Source organism: Saimiri boliviensis, chromosome 6 (assembly GCF_048565385.1).
Source record: "Saimiri boliviensis isolate mSaiBol1 chromosome 6, mSaiBol1.pri, whole genome shotgun sequence".
Lineage (NCBI taxonomy): Eukaryota > Metazoa > Chordata > Mammalia > Primates > Cebidae > Saimiri > Saimiri boliviensis.
Window position 1 is genome coordinate 38,825,276 of NC_133454.1, and position 11,180 is coordinate 38,836,455.

The 11,180-nt window shown below is 35.3% G+C and overlaps 1 protein-coding gene across 1 annotated transcript; it reads right to left on the minus strand.

The window, feature by feature from the left end:
* Positions 1-802: 802 nt before the first annotated feature.
* MMP10 (matrix metallopeptidase 10) lies at positions 803-10,659 on the minus strand. Its single transcript, XM_003923769.2, has 10 exons — positions 10,507-10,659; positions 9,514-9,758; positions 9,225-9,373; positions 8,636-8,761; positions 6,704-6,868; positions 6,373-6,517; positions 5,276-5,409; positions 2,980-3,139; positions 2,252-2,355; positions 803-1,187 (listed from the first exon to the last, which is right to left on the minus strand). The coding sequence occupies exons 1-10, from the start codon at positions 10,609-10,611 to the stop codon at positions 1,087-1,089; spliced, it is 1,434 nt and encodes a 477-aa protein (XP_003923818.1). The 5' UTR covers positions 10,612-10,659; the 3' UTR covers positions 803-1,086.
* Positions 10,660-11,180: the final 521 nt, after the last annotated feature.

The window sequence follows — 11,180 nt, forward strand, 5'->3', positions numbered from 1 at the left end:
TTACATTATTTTCCCAGAGAGACTTTCTCTAATAACTGAACTTTAACAGGGAACCCCTCCTGCACCATGATTCTCTGTTACAACTTTGTCATTTCTCTAATAACAGCTTTATAATTGTATTATATATTAATTTGTGTTCTTTTGTTTGATTTCTCTCACCAGATAAAAACTTAATGAAATTGAGTTAAATGTGTTTCTTCACTGTTCTATACTTTGCAACTATGACAGTGTCTGGCATTTAAGTCAGTCAATAAAAGAAGGAACAAGTTTCTCTAGTGTTTGGTATGGTGTAAGCACGTAACTTAGTGGTGATAAATCTGTCATAAGACTGGGATGTGCACATGCACGCTTATCACCTGGGAGCTTCCAAGTACAAAATGGCAGCAAGAGAGTATTCTAATAGGAGGGTGAGGATGAAATAAGAAATTTAGTTTCTAGAGCAGGAAAGGAATGCCACTGAAGAAAGATTTGAGTTAAAACAAGAGGCAAGTCAACTCCCAACTAGTTTTATTTCCCTACCTGTAAAATCATAAAGTCTAGTAGATATTAGGTTCCCAGGCTCTAACATTCTGGAGTGTTCCATTTCTCTATTTTGTTTGATCCTGTCCCAGCTATAGGACAACTGTTGATTTACATCTTTCTTTGTTAGGTATGTAAGGAAAAGGAAGATCCTGTTGGTGCAGAGAATAGGAGAGGGTATGTGACAGCCGCATGACTCATCTCTAGAGTGGGTGATCCTACCACGCCTACTGGCAGAGTACCCAGTATGGTCAGGGTATTGAACATGAGTTGTTCTAGAAAGTAAGGAACATGCCAAAAATAAAACTCTTTATTGAAGAAGTAATAAGACATCTGTGAAGTTGCATTCTCTCACTTATTGCACGTATTTCTTACATCTATTCAATGTAATTCAAAAGCAAGTGAAGCATTCCGGAAACATTTTTCATGACACATGAAGATGTCTGTAAGGCTCATCTTCAGCCACAGAACATGCAGGAAAAATCAATCATTTTGGCTCATAATACATTAGGTGAATAATTATTAGATTCATTTAAAATACCCATATCTGTCTTCCCCCTATCTTGCCTAGCAATGTAACCAGCTGTTACTCTTCAGTATGTGTGTAACCATCTTGGCATTGGGGTCAAATTCAAACTGTGATGATCCACTGAAGAAATAGAAAAATCCTGTAAATATAGATAAGGAAAATGATGAGACATCTTCAAATGTCATTTTGTAACACATATAACTTACACTAAGTACAAGTTAGTAATGGATGACATTTATTAAGTGATTACTCTGTGCTAGGTACTAAGCTAAGTACTTCATGTGCTTGATCTCAATCACCCTTACAAAAAAGTGTGATGTATTATCAATGATCACAAAACTAAATATTAGAAAGGTTTTGTAATTTTCCCAAGGTAGAATCTATAAGGAAGGATGGAGGGAGGACTCCATCTCCTCGGACTCCAAAGCCAGTGCTCTAAAACATTAGATTATACAGGTTCTAAATAGATAAAATTCTATACTATTTTAAAACCTTATTTTCCTTTCTTTCCAACCTCTCCTCTTCTGCTAGGTCCTAAATTACAATTTTGGAGACAACGAGACCCAAGAGAATCAGAAAAATGATAAATGAACCAGAGGTCCATTTCCTGCTTTGCATACATCATGGTTAAGTCATTTTAGTAACAAGATCATCAGCCTCATGAGCATTGTCACTGTCAAGCACTGGCAGCTCGCTCCAAAATTCCTTCAGAGTAATCACACACAAGTTTTGCTTTCCTATTTCCCCATTACCAGGAATCACATTGTACCTAGTTTGAGATATGGGAGGACTACTATTTTATTTACAAATGGCTAATAAAGACAATCGCAGACTGCAACAGAAGCCCAGACAAGGCTCCCCTGGGATGGGATAGAAGATAAGGGACAGTAGGATGTGATAGAATAGAATGACAACCAGGCTTGCATTTTTATACCTACATAGTGACCTGAAAGATAATGGCTTCTGTGTGAAGAAGTATCCTTTATTTTATGTGCAGCCATGGAACAGAGACTTGGAAGTTATTCAGGAAAAATAAATTTAATCTACTTTATGTAAGTTGGAAAGTTAAGATTATCAGAAATTTGGAGTAAATAAGATATCAGACTAAATGATTTAAAAACTGTCTTGATTCTGTACTTCATTTTGAAATGATAAAAATGCCTAGAAATTTCCCTATTGACGACGAAATGAGGGTCTTCTTACCAAATGCCTGGAATACAGCATCAACCTTAGGCTTAACTCCTGGAAAGTCATCAGCTATTAGTCTAGGGAAGCCTTGCTCCATGGACTGGCTATTTTCATCAAATCTAAACAGAATGAAAGAAATAGTTCAATGTTGTATAGTAGTACCATTACACACAATAGTATAATGTGATGTTAATTTTTCAGTGTGGAATCATAGACAAACTTTTTAAGTTGTATAAAAAAGTGGAAAACAGTATTTTCCCAGAAACAGGAACATGACATTTTACAGAAGTTCATATGTCTAAGGTACATTTTCTAAGCCTGGACACAGAACTCAAATTTCTTTGTGTCTACCACAAATACATAAAGACCGTGTACACATAATATGCAAAATGAATTAAATCATTTAGCTAAAAATAAACCTCTGGCTTTCAGTTACACTAGGACCCTGTAGACCTTGTCTCCAAAGCCTACCTGGCCTTCCTATGGCAGCTACATGTTGACTGGCACAAATGCCTTTGGACCTCAGCTAGCCTTTCCTGATGTCTTTTGATATCTGAGTAAATGGCTCAGTGATCACCACTGTGAGAGCCATTTGTATCCGGGAAGTAGAACAACAATAAGCTATCTTCTGCATAATCATAAATTTTGAAGTTAGAGAAAAAGGGTGGGAGTAGGGGGATATCCTTAAATAAAATAATTTTCTTAATCAGGCTCTATACGAAGTCATTTCTCTTGCATCTCACCTCCAGTATTTGTCCTCTACAAAGAAGTATGTTTTCTTCTTTTCCTTGTCAGAAACAGCTGCATCAATTTTATTTATGGTTGGAGGAAAACCCAGGGTATGGATGCCTCTTGGATAACCCACTTGTACCTCATTTCCTCTGATGGCCCAGAGCTTATTTCCTATTGAAAAAATAAACCCAGGAAATTTTACATGAAGCCATTGATTTTAAAAATGATTCTAGTGCATTTTTGTGGTAAAGAGGATGACTTGTTTTTAATTCCAACCTAATAATGCTCAGTTCACAGCCAGTCTTTAACAAATATTCCCTAAATGAGTGAGTAAATGAAAGAATGAATAAATCAGTAGGTAACTCTGATTAACTGCCCTTTCTGTGGCTTATATATTTGTACCTGTAAGTTGTAGTTTTTGTATAGGCCAGTTTTAGTTATTTCTTATAATTGCTGATGACTTTTTAACCTGAATTTCTCACCTAGACCTCTCTCTCTCTCAAGTTCCATACCAATAGATCAGTTGCTTATTGGACACTTTCTTTTAGATACCTTGTAGTCACCAATTCCAATCTGTGCTTCTGAATATTATCAGGATTCATTCAAATTCTAGTGTTAGAATAAAATCCCATCAATCTCTCAGCCTTTACTTTGTTGCATCACTCTCCTCAACCCCAATCCTGAATCCCTTATTCTCATGACTGCCAGATTCACTAATCTAAAATGTCCATCTGTTGTTTATCTCTTACTTTGTCTGAACTGAGTGCTTTGTATCATCTGAGCAGTTCCAGGTATGCTCTTATGTGGTAAAAACCATTTCTTCTTTCTTAAAGACCTTTATACTTTCTATACACCCAGCCCATCTCTGCACAGCAAAAGAGAACTTCAAGACCCATCCTAAACATCTCTTCCTCTGAGGGATCTTTGCTGAACCCTGGGTATGAGTCAGGTACTCCCACGGTCACCTTTCCTTCTCTCAATCCTAGCACTTGTCATAAGTCGGCTGCCTATGGCTTCATCTCTGTTGCCCCTTCTAGAATAGGAGCCCTTTTGAGTCATGACCTCCACTAATGAGCATGGTGTCCGACACTGCAAGTGATAAATAAATATGGATAAATTACTGGATAGCAATACTTTTGAGTTATGTAATCCTTTACAATTTCTATTGCAATTTCACATTCATTTAATCTTCACAAAAGTGAGATTGTGAGAAATAAATACTTAAAAAAATCTCCATACAGCTTGACATTTAAAAATATTCCAATATCACCTATGAGCCTAGGGAAAAAATAAAAATGGGTTATTGAAAAATTAAAAGTGAACAAAATGAAAATACTGCATATCAAAATTTGCTGGATAAAAAGAAGAAATGGTTATTTATAGGTATAAATGCTCATATTAGAAAAGGAAAAAGGTTACAGGTTAATAAGGCAAGTATCAAACAAGCTATAAAAATAGTAATAGGATTAATTCAAAGTAAACAAACATTAAGGCAACGGTAAGGATATGAACAGAAATCAAAATATAATCTAGAGAATAAATAAAGCCAAAAGTCAGTCCTTTGAAAAGATCACTAAAATTATTATGTATATTATGAGATTGATGAAGAACAAAAGAGAAAGGCAAAATGATTCAATATTAGGAATTACAGCAATAATTCAAATTATAACAAAACAGTTTTCCAAAAATGTACTGATTGATTTGAAAACAGATAAAATTGGCAAATTTTTAGAAAAACATGTTAACAAAACTGACTCAAGAAGTAATAGAAACTCAAATAACATTACCAATAAAACAAATTGAAAAAATAGTTTAAAAATCTGATAAAGAAGCTGCCATACCCAAATAGCTCTATTAGTTAATTTATCTCTCCCTGCAATGATACGACATCTTACCTTTAAAAGTTTTATAACATAGAGCTTTTTTCCTCATCTAGTAAGATGGGGTCACCAGGACTATCCTGGCTTTTCTTGGTCTTTGCTCTGCCATATAAACTGCAAAACTAATATGTCAAGCTATATGGAAAAAACCTTTGGCATTTGAAATGAAAATGTCTTGTATCTATAGATAAATTGACATTTTTACTACATTGATTTTTTTTAATCCATGAATATGGAATACCATTGATTTACTTAGGAGGTCTCTAAAATAAAGTTTATAATGTTCTTTGTACAAATTTTGTTTAAGTGTTAGCACTAGGTCTTGCCGTAATAAACAGTCTAAACTTTAATGGAGAAAAATCATGTCAATAAAATTTTTGCGATAGGATTTATTCCAGCAAGTTGAAAATTCTTACATGGTATTCACCTTTAAAAATAAAAACGATGTCCCTGCTATTATCTTCATATGCAGCATCCAAATATGATGGGAGAGAGGGCCAAAATGTGGAAATCAAATGAAATTCAGGTTCAAGGTTCCAGTTGGATTTTCGCCAAAAATATCTGTAATATATAAAATTACTTGCGGTTGCCTTTCTCCTTTAGATAATGTGAAAAAGAAACATATTATTCTTTTCTCTTAATCCATGCTAATTTACCCATCCGTATAAGTCTGTATTAAACCATCCTACTGCATGTGATTCCCGGGTAATGAAATCTATGGTGGGACTTGTGATGGGTTCCAATATAATTATTTAGCTTGGTTCCATTCTAAAAGTCCATAAGCAATGTGCATATTATGTCCTAATATTTAAAAAAATTATGTTTATATTTATGCTTGTATATGAATAGAACATTTTTGTAAAGAGTCAAAGGAAATTGGTAGCAATGGTTGCACATATGAAGGGAGCTGGAGGACTGTAGGTCAAAGACTGGAGAGGGGATTTTTAAATTCTGTATCTTTCAGTAGTGTTTAAATATCGTACCACAAGCATGTATCATTTTTTCCCAAAAACAATTAATTTAGATAGTAGCATTTGTTAGCAAAGGGAAAGATACCACCCTGCTTCTAAGGATCTACCAGTGCTTTCCGAAGAAGTTCCATGATGTATGATATTTTAAAAAATGAACAAAACAGATAAAACCCCTGCCTTAATCAAGCGTACAGTCTAGTGACCAAGAATCATTTCTCGCAAGTCTGTAAAAAATGACCTGGACAATTCTAAGAGGATGTTAAAAAGTCAACAAGAACTAGATCTGAATGATTTTAAAATGTAGAAGAAATTTTTTATTTAAAAAAATCTGTCAAACAGAAAAAGTAATTACTGGGTACTAGGCTTAGTACTGGGGTGACAAAATTATCTGTACAACAAACCCCTGTGGCATGAGTTTACCTATATAACAAACCTGCACATGTACCCCCAAACCTAAAATAAAAGTTAAAAAAAATCTCTGTCAGATTTCTGTTTTTCTTTCTAAGCATTGTATATCAAGAGAATAGACAGAAAATATAATTTTTGGTCTGACCTGTCTTTAAAGAACAGATATTCCCCTCTCAGAGTGCTGATGGCATCGAAGGACAAAGCAGTATCACACTTGTCTGGTGTCCCAGGTACTGAAGGAACGGATTTTGTGGGCACCAGGGGTTTCTCAGGAGAGGCAGGGGGAGGTCCTAAAGGAAACAGATTTGGGGATGCAAACGTTAAAAAAAATGTGATGCATCTGTCAACTTGTATGCCTTTCAAACGTTCTCAAAGTGCTTCAAGCTAAATCATAAATACTTTAGGTAGCATTGAAAAGCTTTCCTGAGGACTGTAATTGTAGAGCTGCAATGCCTAATTTTTCCAGCATCACTCACCATAGAGGGACTGAATGCCATTCACATCATCTTGAGACAGGCGGAACCGAGTCAGGTCTGTGAATGACTTATAGACTGGGTGCATCAAAGCTTCAGTGTTGGCTGAGTGAAAGAGACCCAGGGAGTGGCCAAGTTCATGAGCAGCAACAAGGAATAAATTGGTACCTGTATGAAAATGATAAATGTTCAGAATCCACCAGCTATTTATTCTGTAAATACACATACAGCACATATGCCAGCTGTACAGGCCATCCTTGAAACCACAATGTGTTTTCATTATTTATGGATTGGTTCAGTGATTGGCATATTTCATGCTTTACAGAAATTCATGTGTTTTTCAGGGTTGATATTCAGTCAATATATGGGACAGCTTTTCATCATATTCCTCCTTAGATCCCTCCTTTGTCAAGAAAACTGACACTTTTCCTATATTGACAAATGAGAAGCATTATTTCCAAAAGATTTATTTTGAAGGGACAAGACTAATAACATGTCAATAATATAACTCTTCATTGTCTAAAAATAAAAATTCATTGTTCAAATATAGGAACACGTACCAGTTGCAAACTTAGTTAAAATTAATCATATAGCATTTATGTTGTTCCTCAAACTTTTAAGTCACAAAACTGGTTATTTCTTATGGGGTTTGGTTTGATTTGCTCCTCCTCTTCTTCATCATAATCAAATAATTTTTTCTTTTTTTGAGATAGAGTCTTGCTCTGTTGCCCAGGCTGGAGTACAGTGGTGCAATCTCGGCTAGCTGCAGCCTCCACCTCCCGGGTTCAAGCAATTCTCATCTCTCGGCCTCCTGAGTAGCTGGGATTATAGGCCCGTGCCACCACGCCAGGCTAATTCTTGTATTTTTTAGCAGAGATGGGGTTTCACCATATTGACTAGGCTGGTCTTGAACTCCTGGCCTCAAGTGATTCGCTTGCCTAGGCCTCCCAAAATGCTAGGATTACAGGCCTTAGCCACCAGTGCCTGGCCATAATCAAATAATTTTTAATTGTCAAAAATCTCCCCAGTAATAGGTGCCATTGGATGTGTACAATCAGTTTAAAACAGAAACATGTCCAATAACAGTTTTCTGTAGCACAACACAGCTAGATTCAGCTTTTTAAAAATATTATAAAAAGAGTTTTATTGAATTTAGAAGTAGATATTATTTAACCAAGTCTCCAAGAATTGTGCAGAAAACTTCAGTTGTTCAAATAAAAGTTGATCATTTCATGCAATACAAACTTTAGGCTTTTACTCAGTAAAGGTGTCCTTTTCTATTTACATTAAAAATCCCAGTCACTCTCAGAAATACTGGTTGTTTCAACAGTGTGTTTCTAAACTTCAGAAGTCATTAAAAAAATAGCATACAGTTAATTTTAGTCATTATGTTTAGACGTAAAGTGTTTCAAAACCAATTTAGGGGGAAAATCCCATCTAAGCTAGAGACAGTGACATGTTTATTTAAACAGATGACCTAACAATTTTTTTTTTAGTTTATGGCATTTTCTTCTGATCTCTACTTTTAAATAAAAAGGCAGCCAATGAGAAGAAAGAAAGAAATTCTAATGGCAAATTTTAGGATTGGAACTGATTTAATGGAATTCATTCTATCCTAATCATCTATCATTAAAGTGATAAAAACATTATAAATTATGCTGATCCTCAAAGCCCCACAAGATCCCAAGTTGTAGAGATAAGATTGAATGGTTTTTACAATATTGTACTTGATAGGGCCAAAGACAAAAATACAGACATTTTGTAAAATTCTTCAGTAATGATTAAAATGAATAGTACTTCTGTTTAAAACTCAAGTAGTAATAAAAAATTCAGTTACTAGTATATTCCATTTACTGCTCATTCTAGATAATCAAATTATTTTTGGGTAGGATTAGACATTATTCCCAAAACATTCCCAAGAGGTGTATGACCCACCTGATGTATCTTCTGTCCATTTTTCATCATCATCAAAGTGAATATCTCCATAAAACCCAGGCCCAGGTGGATAGGCATGAGCCAAACTGTATCCTGGGCCATCAAAAGAGTAAAAGTCTCCATGTTCTGATAGGGAAAAAAATTAATGGAAATATAAGTGTTTAGAATTTTTTTTTTTACCCTGTTCCAATAAAACAACAGTAGATGCTATGGTCTAAATGTTGTTGTCTGCTGCAATTTCATGTGCTGAATCTCAATACCCAATGTGATATAGTATTAAGACATCAGTTCCTTAGGAAGTAATTAGGTCATAAGTGCTCTGCTCTCATGAATAAGATTAGTGCTCTTGTGAAAGAGGCTTGAGGGAACCTCCTGGCCTTTTCTATCGTGTGAGGACACAGAAGGGCCCTATGAGGAATAGTCTCTCATCGGACGCCAAATCTGCTGGCACCTTAATCTTGGACTTCCCAACCTGCAGAATTGTGATCAATACATTTCTGCTGTTTATAAATTACCAAGTCTAAGGTATTTTGCTATAGCAGCCTGAACAGACTAATACACCAGATAAATGGATGCTTCATTTGATTACCTTTAACTGCAAAAGAGATCATTATATCAGCCTCTCCTTCATACAGCTTGGAGAATGTGAGTGGAGTCACCTCTTCCCAGACTTTCAGAGCTTTCTCAATGGCAGAATCAACAGCATCTCTTGGCAAATCTGTGGTGTACTTCATAATCCTGGAGGAGAAAAATTAAAGAGGATATTATTTTCTCCTGCGATTTTGAAAAATTGTTAAAGAAAACTTTGTTACTTAAGCAAATATGACAAACAACTTATAAAGTTTCATTATTATGTGAAAACCTCTCTGAACCATTACCTATATGTAAGGTGGGTTTTCCTCCACTTTGGCATGCCAAGAAAGGTTCTGAAGTGACCAACATCAGGAACTCCACACCTGGGCTGGTGCATCACCTCCAGAGTGTCAGAGTCCAACTTCGCTGTCACCTCCAACCCAAGGAACTTCTGCATTTCTTGGATTTTTTTAACAATGAGATTACTGTCCTTTCTTCTAACAAACTGTTTCATATCTGTTTTGAGGTCGTAGTACTTTTCCAGGTATTGCTAATGGAATAACAAGTATAATTTTTAGTTCATTTTAATGATTTTCCATCATTTATCCAACTTTTATAATCCATCTTAGTTTTCCTCTAGTTTCTTAAAAGTAGATATCACATTTAATTGGATTTTTCAAGACTCTTCCTCATTTAGTACAAATTTTAAAATTTTCTTACAATGTTAGTTTGCTAGTCAAGTAAGGAATTTGGGATTGAATATTCAGGTCTAGCTTTTTTTGTTTTGTTTTGTTTCGTTTCTTAAAAATCATCTTTTAACATAGCTGTGTAAAAAGTTAGCATACTAACTTTTTCCACTTACATCACTATTGTAGATCTGGTTTAAGACTGAAATGTGGTAAAGTCTTTTGTCTAAATATGACAAGTAAAAACATAAAAACTATCACCTGATATGATTTAAAGGTCAAACTTAGCATGATTCCCCTCCCCAATAATTTTAACTAAAGAAATTCTAAAGCCAGAGAAGTTTCATATATTCTCCATTTGTTCTTTTCATTTAGCCACAAGTATACTGCTACTTTTTTACTGTAACCTTGAGTAATTATATTCCCTTTCTGAACCTTTCTTTTCTTCTCTGTTGACATAAAAATAATTTCCCCTTCTAGCCCGTTATTTATTCTCTGATGCTACAGTCTACCAACAAAGTGATTTCTAGTCTAATCATTCTGCTCTGTGTTGGAAGAACACGTAGACACACAGGCTGGCCGGTAGCTGCCATGGCTGCCACCATTAATTACCTGAGCAAGATCCATGTTGGAGTCCTCCTCTTTTGCTGCCCCACTCAGAGGATAGGCAGAGCAGACTGGCAGACATAACAGCACAAGGAATGCAAGATGCATCATTCTCACTGCCCTTACCTTCTCTGTCCACTGGACTTCTAGCTCTACCCCCTAGTGGCCTTTCTTTTATACAGAGACAATGCTTAAATCACCCACAGCATGATTCATACGTGTGTTTTTATAGTCTGAATATTCACAAACATTTAATGTAATGGTGATACAGTCTACGTCGGTATTTTCCTTCAAACTTCTAAACCTGAAAGAATGATTAATCCCCAGGAAATGATTTTTCTATTTGTAAGGAGGAAAAAGAATCGGCTAGATAATTCATGTCTGTGTATTTACTTAAAGAGAGGTGACAAGCCTGGTAAAATGCCAAATGTTTAGACATTTTAAAATCAGTGAAATTTTCTTTTAAGAAGACTATGTTTTAAACTTAAACAGGTAAGAATTAAGTAGGTCAATGGAAATAAATTCCAAACATAGTTGTCTAAATGTGAGAGTTGCTATCTACAAAGATATTAAAACAAATATTTCTTGAGTCCTTGTTTACAACAGCTATTACTGGTTTTCACATGAATTTACTGGCCATGGAGTAGGAGTATTGTGAGAAGAACGTGGACCATGTAGAG